Genomic DNA, 17,518 nt, shown 5'->3' with positions numbered 1-17,518 from the left:
TTATAGGAAAGTGCTGTACTATAGATGAAAGAATAAAAAAAATCAGGTTTTCAGTGGGTGAAAACCTGCAGGCTATCCTTAGCTTTCTTAGGAAATTACTTTGTTTTTATTGTCTCGGCCTGCTGATACCTCATCCCTGCTTTAATTTTCATGATTAAAGCTATATTCTTTGAAGTATTGTGCTCAAAAATAATGACCATGTTTGGGTTGTTTGTTTGTTTGTTTGTTTCAGTATTCTGGGGCTGATTGTCAGTATCATCATGGAACAAACTATCTAATCCTTTTCTTTGCTTCTGTATGTCTGGAATAGCACTGCTATATTTTTATTTTCTCACTATAAGCTTTCATTCTTTCACTTTCAGAGGGAATCAATTCAGTGGTATTGATTCTAAAATAAATGAAATACTTGTATAAAAATGTAGGTTTGCCGGGAGTGAGGGGAAGATACACTATTCATAGATTCAGTTTTTTTTCTTTGCAGTCTTTGCAATAAAATCATAACTGTAAGGAACTACTGTGTATTAAGTCAGAACAATGAGCCATGTTGTCCAATGCTGTCTATCACTGTGCAGCAATTCTCAAATCTGAGGCAAAGCTTTTCCCCAGCCCTTCAACCTGATAGGTTGTGGCTGAAGATAGCAGAGGTTGAACTACAGGTTATACATGTAAAATGTCTGTGCTAGTAAAGGTAAAGGTAAAGGGACCCCTGACCATTAGGTCCAGTCGTGACCGACTCTGGGGTTGCGCGCTCATCTCGCATTATTGGCCGAGGGAGCCGGCGTATAGCTTCCAGGTCATGTGGCCAGCATGACAAAGCCGCTTCTGGCAAACCAGAGCAGCACACGGAAACGCCGTTTACCTTCCCGCTGTAGCGGTTCCTATTTATCTGCTTGCATTTTGCCGTGCTTTCGAACTGCTAGGTTGGCAGGAGCTGGGACCGAGCAACGGGAGCTCACCCCGTCACAGGGATTGGAACCGCCGACCTTCTGATCAGCAAGCCCTAGGCTCAGTGGTTTAACCACAGCGCCACCTGGCTACCACAGACCAATGTCCTGTAGGTTTCCTGATGTACTTACATTGAGCGTGGAATTGTTGACAATGAGAAATTGTAACACATTCATACCAAAAATAATTTAAAAATGGAACAATACAGTCACAAAACTTACAGAATACAATATATATACAGTACTGTACATTAGCATCAAAGGAATGAGAGTGTAGGTCAACCTTACAGTTATGGGAAAGGTCAGGAGGGCAATGAAGGAACGAGACCAAAGTACCACAGCACTAGGGTAAATTCAGGAGATTTATTGCAGTTTAGTGACAAGTTCAAAGCATGAAATATGACAAAATAGTGTCCAGTGCATTTTTTTAAATTCATTAGAATTTGGATTCAATTAATTCAGCATAATAACTTGAACTACCAACAATGAAAAGAGGGGGTGAAAGCCCACATAGATTGGTTATAATATGTCAAATCATGACACATTAGTTGATGAGAAAAACTGATTTTTTTAAAAAAATCTTTGACTTGTTTACTGCATATTAAAATAAGTTTAATAATTGGGCATTTTATTAGGTTATAGTGAGAATGATGAGAAGCTGTAACTAATAATACTGTGCCTGGAGTTTAGATAGATAGAGAGATAGATATAAATTATTGTTGCAAGATATATAACCATTATCCTAGGTTTAAACCAGTGGGCTGCAATGAGAGCTTCCTGCTTTGTGATAGGAAAATACTTATGTTGTTCTCATGCATACACTATTTCTCTTTTAATTGCAGAAGCTCCTTAATGGACAGGGCGGGCTAAGTGCATGCAAACAGTGCCACTTATGGCATTTACATGGAAGTAAGCTTTCTCAAAATAAATGGAAAGTACTTCTATATCATATGTTTTGGACTAGGGTGTAACATCTAGATAGTGTTTAAAACTTGGTCCTAGTTTTGTACACTTTGTCATCAGATACAATGGAAAGGTAATCAGCATTTCAGACTCCCATAACCTGATCTCACTATTCAATAGAAAAAGACTATTATTGTAAAGGAATTCTTAAAATGCTGATGAACTAGAGCAGGCTTCCTCAACCTCGGCCCTCCAGATGTTTTGAGACTACAATTCCCATCATCCTTGACCACTTGGTCCTGCTAGCTAGGGATCATGGGAGTTGCAGGCCAAAAACATCTGGAGGGCTGAGGTTGAGGAAGCCTGAACTAGAAGGAATGCAATTTAGTGAGGAAGCCAAACCCCTGATCTGACACACTGGGGTGAGGGTGGGGGCTAGATGGGGCACCTGCAGAGTGATGCCAGCTTCACCCCTTCAGTGAAGAGTGTGATTTATGAAAAGTATTTGTGATGTATAAACTGATTAAATATCTGCACATAGGATTGTAGCCAAAAGCTAATGTAAAGCAAGCCCACTTAAGCAAGATGGAGCACCCAATAGCTACCATTCCGCCCAACTCACTGCACCCCACCACCTCCATTCCCCCAGAAAGCTGTTCTTGAGGTTTGGGGAGCCTCTGCAACAGCATAGGATATGACACAGAGAGTTGGGTAGGAGGAATTGGCAAAAGTCAGGTGTCCAGCTTTGTACGATTTCCATTAAGCTACCTTTGGACAGGATCCACAGATTATTAATCATATTCACAGCAATGCTGCATTCCTCCTGAGATGTGTATATTGCATAATTTAAACCCAATATATTAGAAAGGGCACCAATGTGGTAAGAAATAATATCTACGAAGGGATATATCCTAAAACAATCACACACTTTCCCATAATATTAATTCTGGCGTTAATCTTCAAAATATGAATGGGGGGGGGGGAGACAGTTTGTAAAAATACAGTGACTTCCATTATTGTTTAATTTTATTTTTCCAGTTTCACTGCAAAATATTAAGGCTGCAATCCAGCTGCCTTGTTACTCGTGTATAAATCCCACTGGGTCTTGAAATGAGCATTGCTAAGAGCAGGATTGCACCCTAAAGTGAAAGCTGTTACATATAATTCTGACTCCTCAGCGGATTGTGGCCAAAACTCACTGTGACTTCAGCACTCTACAACTGGATAGATAAAATGTAGCGGTTAATCAAAAATCTATACTACATAGCATAGTGTATTCTAAGACCGACTTTTATTGTCTCTAAACTGCAATTGGAGACCATTTGTCAAAACCCCAAGGAAGAGTTTTTTTCAGACTCAACCTGTAGGTTTCTTACATCATCTGTCTATATACAAACCTTCTTCCATACTTTATATAAATTATTAGTAGCTTCACCAGCAGCCTTAATTTAGAAAAGAACAGAAAGGGACACAAAACAGTTCTTCAGTCAAAATGAAAAGCAAATCTGTATGTTTTACATAGTCTTAGCATTTTCATTTCAATCTTATAGCATGTACACTTACAGAACCACTTACTGTAGCATTGAGACATTATTGTGTTTAATAATTGGTAGCACTGATCTTTCATTTAACTAAATTAGAAAATTTACTCATGTTAGAATGAATTCAGTGCCTCACCTCTTCTCTCTGCAGGCCCCCTGATTAAATAAATAAATCTAATGCATATTTTGCTTGTGGATAACAGTGTGGATTTCCTGCACTGAGTCCCAGCATCTCCTGCCCCCCCTCCTGAAGTCCAAAAACAGACCAGTTCCCTATTATATAAATAGTCTTGTTAATCCATAATTTAGTCAGTAGTAGATCAACTTGACTGGGGGTCACACAACACATAGATTTAATAGCTTTTCAGCTGCTTTTGTAAAGCGGAATCAAGTTTTCTGGATTGGAGTAGTTTTACGTTGTTCTTCTAGTGAACCCCCCCCCCCCCCGCTGGCTTCTCAAGGCATGTTATTAAGAAAGGCAGGCTATTTATGTTTCATCTTGTGTAACAAATAGAGGGTTTAGATAGCTCTATTGTTTATAGGATTCTCAAGACTGTCTTGATAAAATATGACTGTGCCTGACCTTTTCGCTTGGGTGTGATGTCTAAATCAAAAGCTGATGAAAGCAGTATGAACAGAATATATATGACATGATCTTTGCTTATGTATATATAGCTCAGCAGGTGAAAGAATCCCTATAGGACTAAACAGAGCCCTGTTTTCATCTGTTCCACCCCTCAATGCGGGCAGAAAGGCATGCCAACATATCAGGGCTCCCTGGGAAATGGGATTTTTGTGTGTTCGCCTATCACCATTGCAGCTATTTCCTTCTGTTCAATTATTAAAATGCCAGAGATAACGTGCTTGTGTGTACCTCTATGCACATACTGGAGTGGGGGGCTGAATTCTGTAAAGCTCTTCATGCAGGTAATTGAGCCCCCATGGGGAAAGATCATATTCATAGTTCTCAAAGTATGCAATGTTCGCAAGGCAGGAGGACAGACATGGGCAATTCAGATGGGGTTAGAAAATGTTAACAAGTGTACTCTATTAATTAACATGAGGTGGCCTTGCTGCGGCAATGACCATAGGCCAACATACACTTGCATGTGAGTAATTCCCTCTGTGTAAGAAAGGCACATGTGTACAGCTGTTTGTAGCTATGGCGAGAAAAGGGCAGTCATCTGACTGTAGCAGTTATCAGGCATAAGTTGCTTGCATCAGATGCTGTTTTCCGCATGCAGAGATATAGAACTCTTCCTACTCTCAGTCAGTAGAGCATGAGACTCTTAATACGATTTAGCTGATATTCCTGCATTGTGGGTGGTTGGACTAGATGACCCTTGGGGTCCCTTCCAACTTTCTAGTTCTGTGATTCTGTACTCAGAGGTCCATACATTTTCTCTGGCCTTGACAGGGTGCGGTCTTGCCTCTCAACTTGCACAGCACCTCCGGAACTCAGCACAAGGCCAAGGACAACTCCCTGCTCCCATCCACACCTCTAAGCATTGTGGATCCTTGCCCTTTCTTCACAACATTTCCCCACGTTGTGGAATCCCACAGCTGCCTTTGCATACAGAAAGTGTATCAATAGAACTGTCAATTATGCAGCAGGACACTTGTGCATGTGCATCTGCAGTGTGTGGAGGAGATGACTAGGTTGGGGCAATAATCATTGCTTCACTTACACTGAAAAAGACAAAACATAGCTAAAACAGGGCGGAGGGTTACTTAAAAAAGAAGTACAGTACTGTACTACCATTCTTTACCAAATATGTATACTATAATCCTCAAGCCATTTATTTTTGAGAAATTGCATTAGAACCATAGGACTGGTAAGAAGTAAACAATATACAAGCTGGTTATCAGAGTCTGTGCATGTATGAAGATCCAAGAGTGTGTGTATATTTTCCCAAAGTGTGCCATCCAATTCACTTATTTCAGTAGGAATACAAACCAGTTTTTTCTTTGTTAAGATTAGAGTTTAGGGTTGGTGCTATGAATGTTATTTTGTATAGTTGAAAAAATATTTCCGATATAAAATGATGACATTAGACATAATTCAAAGATGCTCGGATGTGAAGAGTAGAAACAGGGACCCTTGTCTATCAGTGCATGTGCATTAGTGGAAGTGGAATTCACAAAGCCCTGTAAAATAAGCTGCTATGCTGCCAATCAGCTGTTAGGTAGGGAGAATAGAATGGGGGAATAAACTGTTTATCACCCCGTTTGCAGCATACTCTATAGGGCTTTATGCACTGCACTCTACTACTAAATTGGGTTGGAGAACTGCCTGTGCAACACACAGTTCCTCGTGCTAATTGCACAGGTAGGTGGCTTCTAATTAGGTGAGGGTATTATATCCAGGTTGCTACTTGGAAATTATTATGAGCTACAAGAGGTAAATAAAAATTGAACTACCAGCTTTTGAACTACCCACTTTTATTTGCTTCTATTAAGTGTGTAGGCTTCAGTAAAATGCTGTCAATTGGCACACCACAAAGATGTCTGGTGGAACAAACTTCATTGAAATGATTGGGAGATGCACACAAGAAGAAAAATGCTCATACTTTATATTAATTTCAGTGAGATTTGTACAGCAAGGTGCCCAATATTAATTGTTCCTTCGGCCTTTGAATATATAAAAATCTTGCTGTCTGCACCGTCTGGCTCACAGCATGCACACAGTGGTACCAAACTGGTTACCTTTTCTGTTCCTTCCTCCTTGAGGCTAATAATATCCAAATCAAAATCCTTTCTTAAGCCATCTGTTTTGTTGAAAGTAATTCGCCCTGTCAAACCATCCCAACGAGCCTAGAGAAAAAAGAGAGAGAGATAATTCACTTTAGCTTAATGTGAGGCCTCAACTTTTCAAGCCCATCAAAAATAATTGCACATAATCTCTCTTTCTTCGTAGAATTCCTTTCAAAAACTTCAAAATCTTCTTTGATTGATTTTCTGTTTTTATTCAACTCAATGCATTATCAATAGTTATATAATAGTTATATAATAAGGACAGAAAACAACATGTGCATGGAACTTGGGGAGCGTCCCCATGGTACATTATCCATCAACAACATTCAAACCAAAAACAATTCATGGGGTTGCAAAGAGTTTTGAGCTGTCATATGTTCTAGTCTCAGCCCAATCTTTGCACTGTTGGGATTAAAAAATTAACAGAGATGCCATTCTGATAGGCATTAACCCAATTTGTTACACAAAGAAACCTTATCAGTCAGCAAGGAATCCATAAGGACATCTACAAACCACTTTTCTGCTTTCAGGGAATAAGCAAGAATGACTGTAAATTTAGTAGAAACTGTGCTAAAGAATCTGTTTTTCACTGTGACCCCTGGCTCTATTCCAGAGGACATGCTGTATGTCTTGTAGAGCTGGCCCAGATCCAACACATTTTAACCAAAATACAAGGGAGTCAAGTGTGAGCAACTGGGGTAGTTTACTGAAAACAGCAGTGTGTCCATGTAAGGAACTAAAGAGAGCAAGGAAATGAGATCAGAACTTTTGCAAAAAAAAAAATCTTGAGGATTTAATGGTTAACTAATGGAGGCAGATACGTGGGCTGAGCTCTGGCATTAATATAGCCCTTGGTGGGAGCACATAATGGAAAATTTGCCTATGAAGGTGCGGACAAAGGGAAGAGAATTGTGAAAATCAAATGCATTGTTGTGAGAAGCTGTAGAAAGGAGGTGGAGGGAAAGACAGGAATGGAGTTTTGTGGATGATTTACTTGGTTTATTTAAAAAAAATCTGCCTCAACTTTCCATCAAACTTTGCTTTTAAGGTGACTTACAAAGTCCAGAAGTAAACTACACACACACTCAAAACAATTACAAAATCAATTTGACAAATTATATAGCACTTAAAGCAATTAAAACAATCCAATACTGATTAACCAAAAGAGTCAAAGAAAGAGAAACATTAAGACTTAAGATATAAACCAGCCAAACTAACAGAAACAAAAAGAGCAGTAAAAATCACTTCTACCCTGTTTCCCCGAAAATAAGAAATACCCATAAAATAAGCCGTAGCAGGATTTCTAAGCATTTGCACAATATAAGCCATATCCCGAAAATAAGACATAGTGATAGGCCCAGTTCTGGAGGCCGCCAAGGAAGAGGCGAGGCTGGACGCGTAATTAAAAACAAGACATCCCCTGAAAATAAGCCATAGTGTGTCTTCTTGAGGAAAAATAAATATAATAAAGTGTCTTATTTTCAGGAAAACACGGTAACTGTCAAACAAGATGGACTTCTCCCGGTGCCTAAAAGAAGATGCTAAGTGAATATAACTCAGGAGAGAGTTCCATAATGTGGTGCAACCACAAAAAAACATGGTTGTGTGTTCTCTTGTTACATAGCACACTAACAAATGCGGTCACAAGAAACATACTTAACAGTTCCTTTCTTTTACTGGGAATAATGGAATGATTAATTTGGTAGTTGGGCACAAAGTCTACAACCAACGTTTTTGATTCTTCTGGTTCCCACACAAACTCTCTTAGCCTCAACTGCTATGAATAACTGCATCACTGCTGAGAGTGCAATAATATACATGATAACCTGAGTAAAAAGTAACAGCTTTGCCTTGAGAGGCTGTTAAGAAAAAGCTGGCAGAGGTGGCCTTGTATGCAGGCTTCAGACCTACCACTGGGCAGACTAAGGAGACTGCTTCAGGCATCTGATTTGGGACATTATAAAAGGACAAGAAATGACTAGATACTTACATTATTATAGTTGTATTTTTATTGCCAAGGAGGGGAAGAAAGGTGTTTGTGAAGTTTCTGCCTCAATGTAAAAAAAAAAATTAACTGAACATGCACTGGCTACAACCAGTGTGTGAGAGAGAGCATGTGTGTGTGTGTGTGTGTGTGTGTGTGTGAGACACACACACACACAGAGAGAGAGAGAGAGAGAGAGAGAGAGAGAGAGCGCACATGCTTTGCTGTTCCATCTGAGGCAACAAACTGCTGCAGTTTCTTTCATAAAGCTTTCTTTAAAAAAACAACAACTCTGAAAGGTTTCTAATGCAAGAAATATTTTATACATGATTTATTTATTTATTTGTTTTATTTCTTGCCCACCCTCTACCATAAAGTCCCAGGATGGGTTGCAACAATAAAATAAGCAATTATATAACCATTACAACCAAAAATACCACAAAAGTGTAAAAACAATTGGAAACAGTTCCCTATATTAAATAAATAAACAAAAACACTTCCATGTTTAAAAACAATGCAAGCATTTTAAAACAATTCCATATTTAAAAACAGTTCCAGTACAGGTACAGTCTTCTATTCCAACGTTTCCTATATACAAACTGGCCTTTGGCTAGTTCCTAGGTAGTGACTTCCATTGTAACACTAGAAGAAAATAGATTTTCAAGTGTAGACGATCTTTAGCTTGCTCCTTCATGAAATAGCTTTAAAGGCTCACACTATATTACGGTATAATAGAGCAAACTCATCAGTGTCTGCTTTACAATTCTAATTTCAGGTTCTCTCAGCTATATGTTTATTCCTATTCTACGTTAAAACACATTGTAGATAGCTGTCTACAATGAACCTGGATGGTGTACACAAAACTGACAGAAGTATGATTAAGTTTCCATCTTTTTTTATCTCTAGAACTGAATCTACTGAAATGAATATCATGTAAGCAATATCATAATCACATGGCACCTAAATCCTTTACGTAGCATTTGCAGGGTTGTTTTTTTTTTAGTGTTACGGATAGTAGTGTGGAATTTTTAAGAGGTCTGTGGTGATTTAAGGTTCATAGAATAGGCTCTTCCAAGAGTGTAAATGGTATTTAATGTAGGAGCTCTCACTGAAAAGTCATTCTCCTGATGGTTCTGCCAGAGAATTGTCAATTTTCAGTTGACAGGCCCTTTGTCACCTCTGTCTCAGAAAATAGTCTCACATTTCCTATTGACTTGCTGGTGGGCCTGCCCTTCTCATTAACTGACACCCTCCATAAGCAATAAGTTGTCCACTTTTGTAGTTACAGATGCTGTAATCCAATCTATAAAATAGATTGCTCCAAAGCAATTGGGTTAAGCATTATATCCTTACTTATTTGACCAGACAACCAGCAACATCTTAATTTGAACTAATTTCAAAGTGTGAATGTGTCATCAACGAACATTTGATTGTCAGTGTTTAACTGCCTTTAAAAACTAGATTAGGAAAAATCCCCTAACAGGGCTTCTTCTCCAGAAAGATGTTGGGGCGGGCAAGCAGCCTCCTTTTCCTAGGAGAAATCACTGACTCCCCTTCCTCTAGTGCTGGGGTCGGCAACCTGCAGCTCCGGAGCCGCATGCGGCTCCTTTACAGCTTTGCCGTGGCTCTCTGCCCCTGCCTGGCTCACGCAGCCTCTTTAACCCTATCGGGGCTTCCTACTCGCCGGCTCCGAAATGGTGGACTTGCCGAGGCTGGAAGAGTTGGGTGACGGAGGCACGGATAGCCCAGCCCTGATAGGGTTAAAGAGACACGCTTGCTGGGAAAGAGAGAGGCGGGTGCGGCTGCGAGAAAGGGCAGCTTTTGAGGAGCCGCTGAAATGGTGTTGTTGCTGCTGCTGCTGCCGCCTCCTCGGGAGGCGGAGGTGGGGCGAGCGGGAGAGGTGTGTAAGGGGTGGGGGCTCGTCTCTTTCCTAGGGGGGGAAAAGGGTAGGAGGGTGGTCGAGTGCTCTTGGTTCGCTTTATTTATGAGTTCTGTGTAGCAGAGGGGAGCTGGCACTGGAATTTTGTGAATCGGTTAAAATCTCAATTTTATATTAATTGTTAAAGTAAAGCCTCCTTGCTGGCTGCTTTTCGTTGATCAGTCCATTGTAACATCAGCGGGTTTGGAATGCACACCTATTGTCTTATCTGATCTCTCCCAATTGAGAGTGTGGATTGAAAGTGTAAACACATAGCACCTTTGAAGTCAGGAGCTGAAAAAGGGGTTTCCTCAGTCTTAGAGTCCCATCTGTTACTCATTCATAAAATGTATAAGGTCCTTTTTCCTGCCCCCTTTTGATGACAGGACGGAGGAAATAACAATTAAATGTTGGGGTGTTTTGACCTTTTGTTTGAATGATAAAAAAGTGGTTTCCTTTAACAAGATCTACCATTTGAAGTGTATTCCACAGGATGCAAGGCTGTTTTCCAATCCAAACCTGATAGTGACTTTTCTCTTTTATTTTCTCTTTCCACCCCTTTCCCCATGCTTCTCTCTCTTTCCCCACACTCCTCCCCCCCCCAAATTCCTTTTAGGATTTTCAGTTTTCGCTTCACTCCCCCCCCCCCTCACGGTGTTTCCCTCTCAAACTGGTCCTCCTTTTCTTCTATCCCCCCCCCATCCTCATTGCATCCTTCTTCTCTCTGCCCCCCTTTGCCACACACACACACACACACACACACACACACAGAGAGAGAGAGAGAGAGAGAGAGAGAGAGAGAGAGAGAGAGAGAGAGAGAGAGAGAGAGACTGTTTGTTCCCCTGCCCCCTTTCCTTGCATGTCAGAACTGGAGCTTGAATAAGTTCTTCTTTCTGCTCTGCTACAATATAAACCTACCCTTCACATTCTTGAGCACTGTTCTTTCATTCACCCCCCTTTTTTGCTTGCTTCTGTTCTATAGCTGCAATATCAGCTCTCTCCCCCTTCAATACATACTTCAATACAGTAAATCTCTTGCTGATTGGTGCTGATTCAAAGTCTCTTGGAGGGCACCAGGTTGACAAAGGCTGCTTTACACAGCCAGCGTTCTACACTTCCCCACCTCTACTTGCTCCCCTGTGGTTTGTGTGTGTGCCCCGCCCTCTTCGCCCGCTCTGCCTTTCCCCCCTCCTTCCCTTTGGAAAAGGGAATACTCTTCCATGCCTTTTTTCCTGCTCTGTAACTGGATTAGTTTTGAGCATGGAACAGCTGTATTAAAAATCCAGAGAATGCAATAAAGCATCACTTAATATTTGGTTAAAGGATTATTTCATACAATCATAGAATTGTAGAATGGGAAGGGTCCCGAGGGTCATCTAGCCCAACCCCCTGCAATGCAGGAATCCTGCCCACAGCTGTGAGCCATCCCTGGGTAGGCTCGAACCACCAGCCTTGTGGTTAACAGCCAGACGCACTGACCCATCAAACTGTAAAGAGCAACTGGTTCTTATTATTAAACAATTCCTGCACCCGACATACAGAGGAAATGAATCATAAGCTATCTCTGTGCTGTGAAAAAACAACAACACCTCTACAGTATTGATTGTTAATTTCTGCCAGGCCAGACTGTTGCTCAAAGGAGCAGGAGTGGTGAAAGAAGTTTGCAACCTTAATTTCATATGAAAACAGCTGTCTGGCAAACTGCTTTCTGAAGCACTTTCCCCCTCTTTTGAAAAGGCATGGGGCTTGGGCCAAGCAGGGAGGGGAGGGACTTCAGGCAGGGAGATGGGTGAGGTGCTGGGTGAGGTGCAAAGAGAGGTGGGTCTCGGTTAGGACCGTTAGGTGTAAAGGGGGCAGTGTTTGGTGAGCTGTGGGGGAAATAGGGTTGGCAAAGGGGATGGCGAGTGGAGCAAGCAGGGGTGGCAGCCTGTATAGGATGAGGGGCTTACATCTAGGCATGCTAGGAAGCCGCTACCCCTTTGGACAGTTTTAGAAATGGAGTCAGGGAACTAGGCTGGGAGTGGAGAACAGTGTGTTCTTTAGAGGCTGCTGGATCAGGCCAATGGCCCATCTAGTCCAGCATCCTGTTCTCACAGTGGCCAGCCAGACGCCTGTGGGAAACCCACAAGCAAGACCTGAGCACAAGAACTGTTAAGTGAAAGTCCTTTTTTTCTTCAGATTGACAGCTGACTGCACGATCCTGTATATATAGCATTAAGTTAAGAAACAATATATGCAGTGTTATATTTGTTTTAAATGTCGCAATGGTTTTGCGGCTCCCAGTTTTTTTTTTCTTCAGAAGCGGGTCCAAGTGGCTCTTTTTGTCTTAAAGGTTGCAGACCCCTGCTCTAGTGTATACTTGTCGGTGTCCTGCCAGTCACTAGAGTATGTTACCCGTTCAGTTAGTGATGGTACTTGGAGAGACATCCTTGATATCCATCCAAGAATACTGGAACTTCCACTTGTTCCAGAGACTTTCTTCAGGGAACATGTCCTATCCTTCCTGTTGTTGTTTAGTCATTTAGTCGTGTCTGACTCTTCATATCTTCCTATTTTAACCGAATTTTAAGACCAAAAATTAAGTTGGCAATGTTCTAGGGATTTAACATCTGTTGTTTTTGCAGTTTAATTTGATTTTAGCTTATTTATTTGTTATTACTAATCCTGAATGTTCCATATAGAGCAACATATACATTCTAATGAAATAAAAGGAGCTCAAAATAAAAACACATATTGAATTTTATTTTCAAAATACTTTAAAATAGTATGAGCACCATGCTGCCTTCAGATATCCTCCTTGGTGTTAACCGAGGCCCCTTGCCCCATTTTTTTAAAAAAGAAAAACAATATTTTTGGAGGGTTGGTTGATTGGTTGGGGCTGTTTTGTGGAAATGATGCCTTCTTTCTTATGTGTTTTTGGTTTGGGGCAGAGGTGCAGACATTTTTCCTGTTGTTTGTTTCAAGTGGGAGGTTCTAAGTTCCACCACTTTTTCTGTGAAATGGGTATTTTGTGGTTTCCGTGACAGCTTCTTATATTTCCAGAAGTGCCCCTAGACTCCAAAAGTTTAGGGACCTCTGCTTTAATTAATAATCCCTAGCTGCTGTTGCAGAATAAGTTCCACATCCTGAACTAAAGGACCTTGGGTCTAGTAATTATGTAACTGTACTAGACCAACTGTGGCTCTTCTGTTCAAAAAAGCAGTCTGTGAGTTTTCAAGTAGTTCTTGGTTAAGTGAAAGTTTTGACAATCTGTGGTAAAATATGTGAGGTACTTGGCAACTGAGAAGATGCCAGCAATAATAATATAATAATCATAATTTATTATTTATACCCCACCCATCTGGCTGGGTTTCCCCAGCCACTCTGGGCAGCTTTCCACCGAATATTAAAAACAGTACAGCATCAAACATTAAAAACTTCCCTAAACAGGGCCGCCTTCAGTTGTCTTTTAAAAGTAAAATAGTTGCTTACTCTGTTTCTCATATTTCAAGACATACCCATAAAATAAGCCATAGCAGGATTTTTAAGCATTCAAGGAATATAAGCCATACCCCAAAAATAAGACATAGTGATATGCGCAGCAGCAATGCCGGCCGCGGCAGGAGGAGGAGGAAAAAAAATAAGACATCCCTTGAAAATAAGCCATAGTGTGTTTTTTTGAGGAAAAAATAAATATAAGACGTGTCTTATAATATGAGAAACACGGTATTGCCTTGACATCTGCTGGGAGGGCGTTCCAAAGGGCGGGTGCCACTACTGAGAAGGCCCTCTGTCTGGTTCCCTGTAACCTCACTTCTCGCAATGAGGGAACCACCAGAAGGCCTTTGGCGCTAGATCTCAGTCTGGGCTGAACGATGGGGGTGGAGACGCTCCTTCAGGTATACAGGACAGAGGCTTTAAAGGTCAGTAGGGCTTTAAAGGTCAGTACCAACACTTTGAATTGTGCTCTGAAACGTACTGGGAGCCAGTGTAGATCTCTCAGGACCGGTGTTATGTGGTCCTGGCGGCCACTCCCAGTCACCAATCTAGCTGCCGCATTCTGGGTTAATTGCAGTTTCAGGGTCACCTTCAAAGGTAGCCCCACGTAGAGCGCATTGCAGTAGTCCAAGCAGGAGATAACCAGAGCATGCACCACTCTAGCAAGGTAGTCTACACGCAGATAGGGTTTCAGCCTGCGTACCAGATGGAGCTGGTAAACAGCCGCCCTGGACACAGAATTAACCAGCACCTCCTTGGACAGCTGTGCGTCCAAAATGACTCCCAGGCTGCGCATCTGGTCCTTCAGGGGCACAGTTACCTTCCCCAGGGTTCTCTAATTATTATAGAACGGGTTGTGAAAATATGTTTCTCAATGGTGTAACTTCTTAGATAGTTGTTGACCGGCAACCCAGTGAGATTGCATGGCCCCACAATATTAATATTGTGCCAGAGAGCTGGAATGCTTCTTATGCTTGCCATGGTGATGTAACCAAAATGGCAACTTCATGATAATTTCTCCTTCTTCATGCCATGTACAAGCACTTACCATATTATTTGGCTCCATCATATGGGGAGCATCCCTTCCATGGTCCATATCAATATGGATAGATAGATGGTATAGGACAGGCATGTCCAACTCCCAAGAGACTGTGATCTACTCCCAGTATAAAAAAAACCTGGCAGTGATCTACCCATTGTCATTGCTGATAGTTCTTGAGCTTTTGGGGGGGGGAGGATAGCCTGTAGGACCCCTGTGATTGACCAGTAGATCGTGATCAACTGCTTAGACATGCCTGGTGTAGGACAATAGATGCCTCTAGAAACAGGCATTAATTAATAGATGCCAATGACAGTTGCATCAGCAGAAGGCAGTCACTGTAGAACAGTGAATTTTTAGTCCCTGCAAAAGAGGGGCCTAATCCATCTTCAGACCCTGTGTGTGGAAAATGTTGCTCAGATTATTGTCAACATGCTGGGTAGTTGTTTGGAAAAGGCACCATAAACTTGGATTTAGCTCTTTCCATTATTGCCACCCTAGTTGATAAGCTAGCTGTCACAGATTATTGAACCAAGGTTATGCATGCACAAAGTGGCACCACATATGCATGCAACTGAAGCATTAATTTATAATATAACTAACGAATTGTGTAGGAGATGCTAACTTTCAGTGGTCAACATTGTCTCAATAAGCATAATTCATCTATAGTTGCAGTATTTGAAAGATACATTGTCACAGCAATAATATCTGAAATCTATATTTTTAAATGAGGTTATTAACCTTAATAAAAACAGATTGAATATGAATGTGTATCGATCTTAAATTCAAGCAAATGCAATTTTCCCTGAAAAACTCTATCATTGTACCATTGATTGAGATCATTGTTTCACTTTCTCTAAATTTATTAGTCATGCATAATTGAGAATCAATATTACACCATAGTTTCTAGCCAACAGTAGCGATAAGATCAGTCAGAAGTTTTTAGCTGTGACTGTACCCAATTAGAGTAGTTGGCCATTCTAGGGAAACTTTCCCACACTGAGCTACTCTAAGTGCAGCTCAGTCTGACCCAAAAGTCTTTTGAAGTTGGTGTGAAGCAAACATTTCTTTGTGTTATACTAGCTCAAGAAAATAAACAAGCTTGAAAGTACTACAAAGCGCACACCATCTCTGGGCCATTACAAACTATCCAATGTGAGCTCTCTGTGTGTTTTTGTGTACAGTGGTACTTTGGATTACAACTGTTTTGGATTACAACCACATCAAACCCGGAAGTGCGTGTCCCTTTTTTTGGATTACAACCTTTTTTTTATTACAACCCTTTTTTTGGAGGCCCCATTGACGAAAGTGCGCCTTGGGTTACAACCTGTTTTGGTTTACAACCAGACCTCCAGAATGGATTATGGTTGTAAACCAAGGTACCACTGTATATGCTTAGCTCATATAATTGAATTCATAGGAGTCATGGAAAATCTGGACAGATTGAATTGGCATTTCCCCACCTCTTCATATTTTGATTTTTTTATTATACTGTTGCAGTTACAATATCAGCTATTACTACAAAAACAAACTTCTATGCAGCATTTATCCATAGTTACTTTTCCAGTAAACAATAATAAATAAAGCAATACAAATAATAAGATCTTCTATGAATACCTTCCAACAACTTAGTTCCAGACATTTTTAACAGCCATTCCTGGACAGATGGCAGCTTTCCACTATCTAACCCCTACTGTGTTAGCAGCAGTCAATAAATTTGGCATGCCCGGCTCAAGTAAAGTCTAAATTTAAGAATGTTTAGTGTGTAGAGTATAAAATGTCTTCATTCCCATTAACCAAATATCTCTATATTCCTCAAGGACCGCAGTTCTGTGAGCCACTGATCTGATCTGTGAGCCACAAAGTCACCTTTCTTCCTTGGAAGTATGACCATGGAAAGTTATCTAATTCCCTGAGCCAGATGTATAGCCCGATTCACAACTCAGTTGTATGTGTTATTGTAGTTTTATTTAAGACTTTTAAGCCTCATGGGATATGTATAGTACAACAACTAGTCATTTCATTTCCTCAAGACATTCTGGAAACTGAAGTTCTGCGAGTGCTTCTAGAGAAATCTCAGCGCTATAATCAAACTTCAATTCCTGGGATTCTTTGGGGAAGGCATAACAGTTAAACTAGTATAAAAATTATAGAAGTGTGGATGTGCTTTTCAGGCCTTGACTGAACTGGCTGTAGTTTCTTTTCCAATATGCAGTTTCCTTTTTTTTTCATTTAGTTCAGCACACTGAACAATAATAAACAGCATGCTTTGGATTTCTCCCTTCTTTGGCTTTCTATTATTCTTCGTCTGCTTACTGTATAATTACTATAATGACTGCATAAGTCATTGCACATTTTACCAACTAGAATGTGCACTTCAAGGCATAATTTAACATATTTTTCATGCTAATATTTCTTATCAAATTATAAAGCTCTCATAGGTTTATTGAGTTCTACTAACAATCCTCATGCAAAGCTGCCTGTTATTTTCCTGTAATCAGCATGCTGTGAAAATTGTTCAAATCATCATCAAATGTTAACTTTAACAAATTAAGTTTTCATCTTGAGTTAAATCCATATCTATTGTACTGTATAATTGCAATGTTAAATCCATATTTATTGCACGCCATAATTGTAAGGTTTTTGGAGTTGGAGAAATGCAGAAATGTCATATACATTGAGAAAAAGTAACAAATATATTCAGAGAAAGCTCAAGGGGACTGTGGAGCCTCTGGCTCCTTTTGTTCATCTATTGTTTATTTATTTCTCCTTTAGCTAGTTTTCACAAAGGGTTTAGAGTTGGACAAATAGCTACAGTCCCTTCTTTGTTTGCTGCTAATAGGAATCTTTAGTACATCCTCAATACGTTACTTATGAGGGGCGTGTATATTTTGCATTTATCTCATTTCCTTGCTCATGGAGCCTGGTGGTGGTGCTCTTCTGCTTTGGGTTTTTAAA

The 17,518-nt window shown here is 40.5% G+C and overlaps 1 protein-coding gene across 2 annotated transcripts in view; it reads right to left on the bottom strand.

Annotated features, from left to right (window-relative positions):
• Positions 1-17,518, bottom strand: part of GRIK1 (glutamate ionotropic receptor kainate type subunit 1) — a 154,816-nt gene that overhangs the window by 29,466 nt on the left and 107,832 nt on the right. For both annotated transcript variants that reach the window (XM_035115110.2, XM_035115111.2), the window contains exon 8: positions 6,095-6,202. In XM_035115110.2, coding sequence (XP_034971001.1) covers positions 6,095-6,202 — 108 coding nt within the window. The remainder of the gene's footprint in view (positions 1-6,094; positions 6,203-17,518) is intronic.

This window comes from Zootoca vivipara, chromosome 4, assembly GCF_963506605.1.
Source record: "Zootoca vivipara chromosome 4, rZooViv1.1, whole genome shotgun sequence".
Taxonomy (NCBI): domain Eukaryota; kingdom Metazoa; phylum Chordata; class Lepidosauria; order Squamata; family Lacertidae; genus Zootoca; species Zootoca vivipara.
This window is presented reverse-complemented; position numbering and strand designations above follow the sequence as displayed.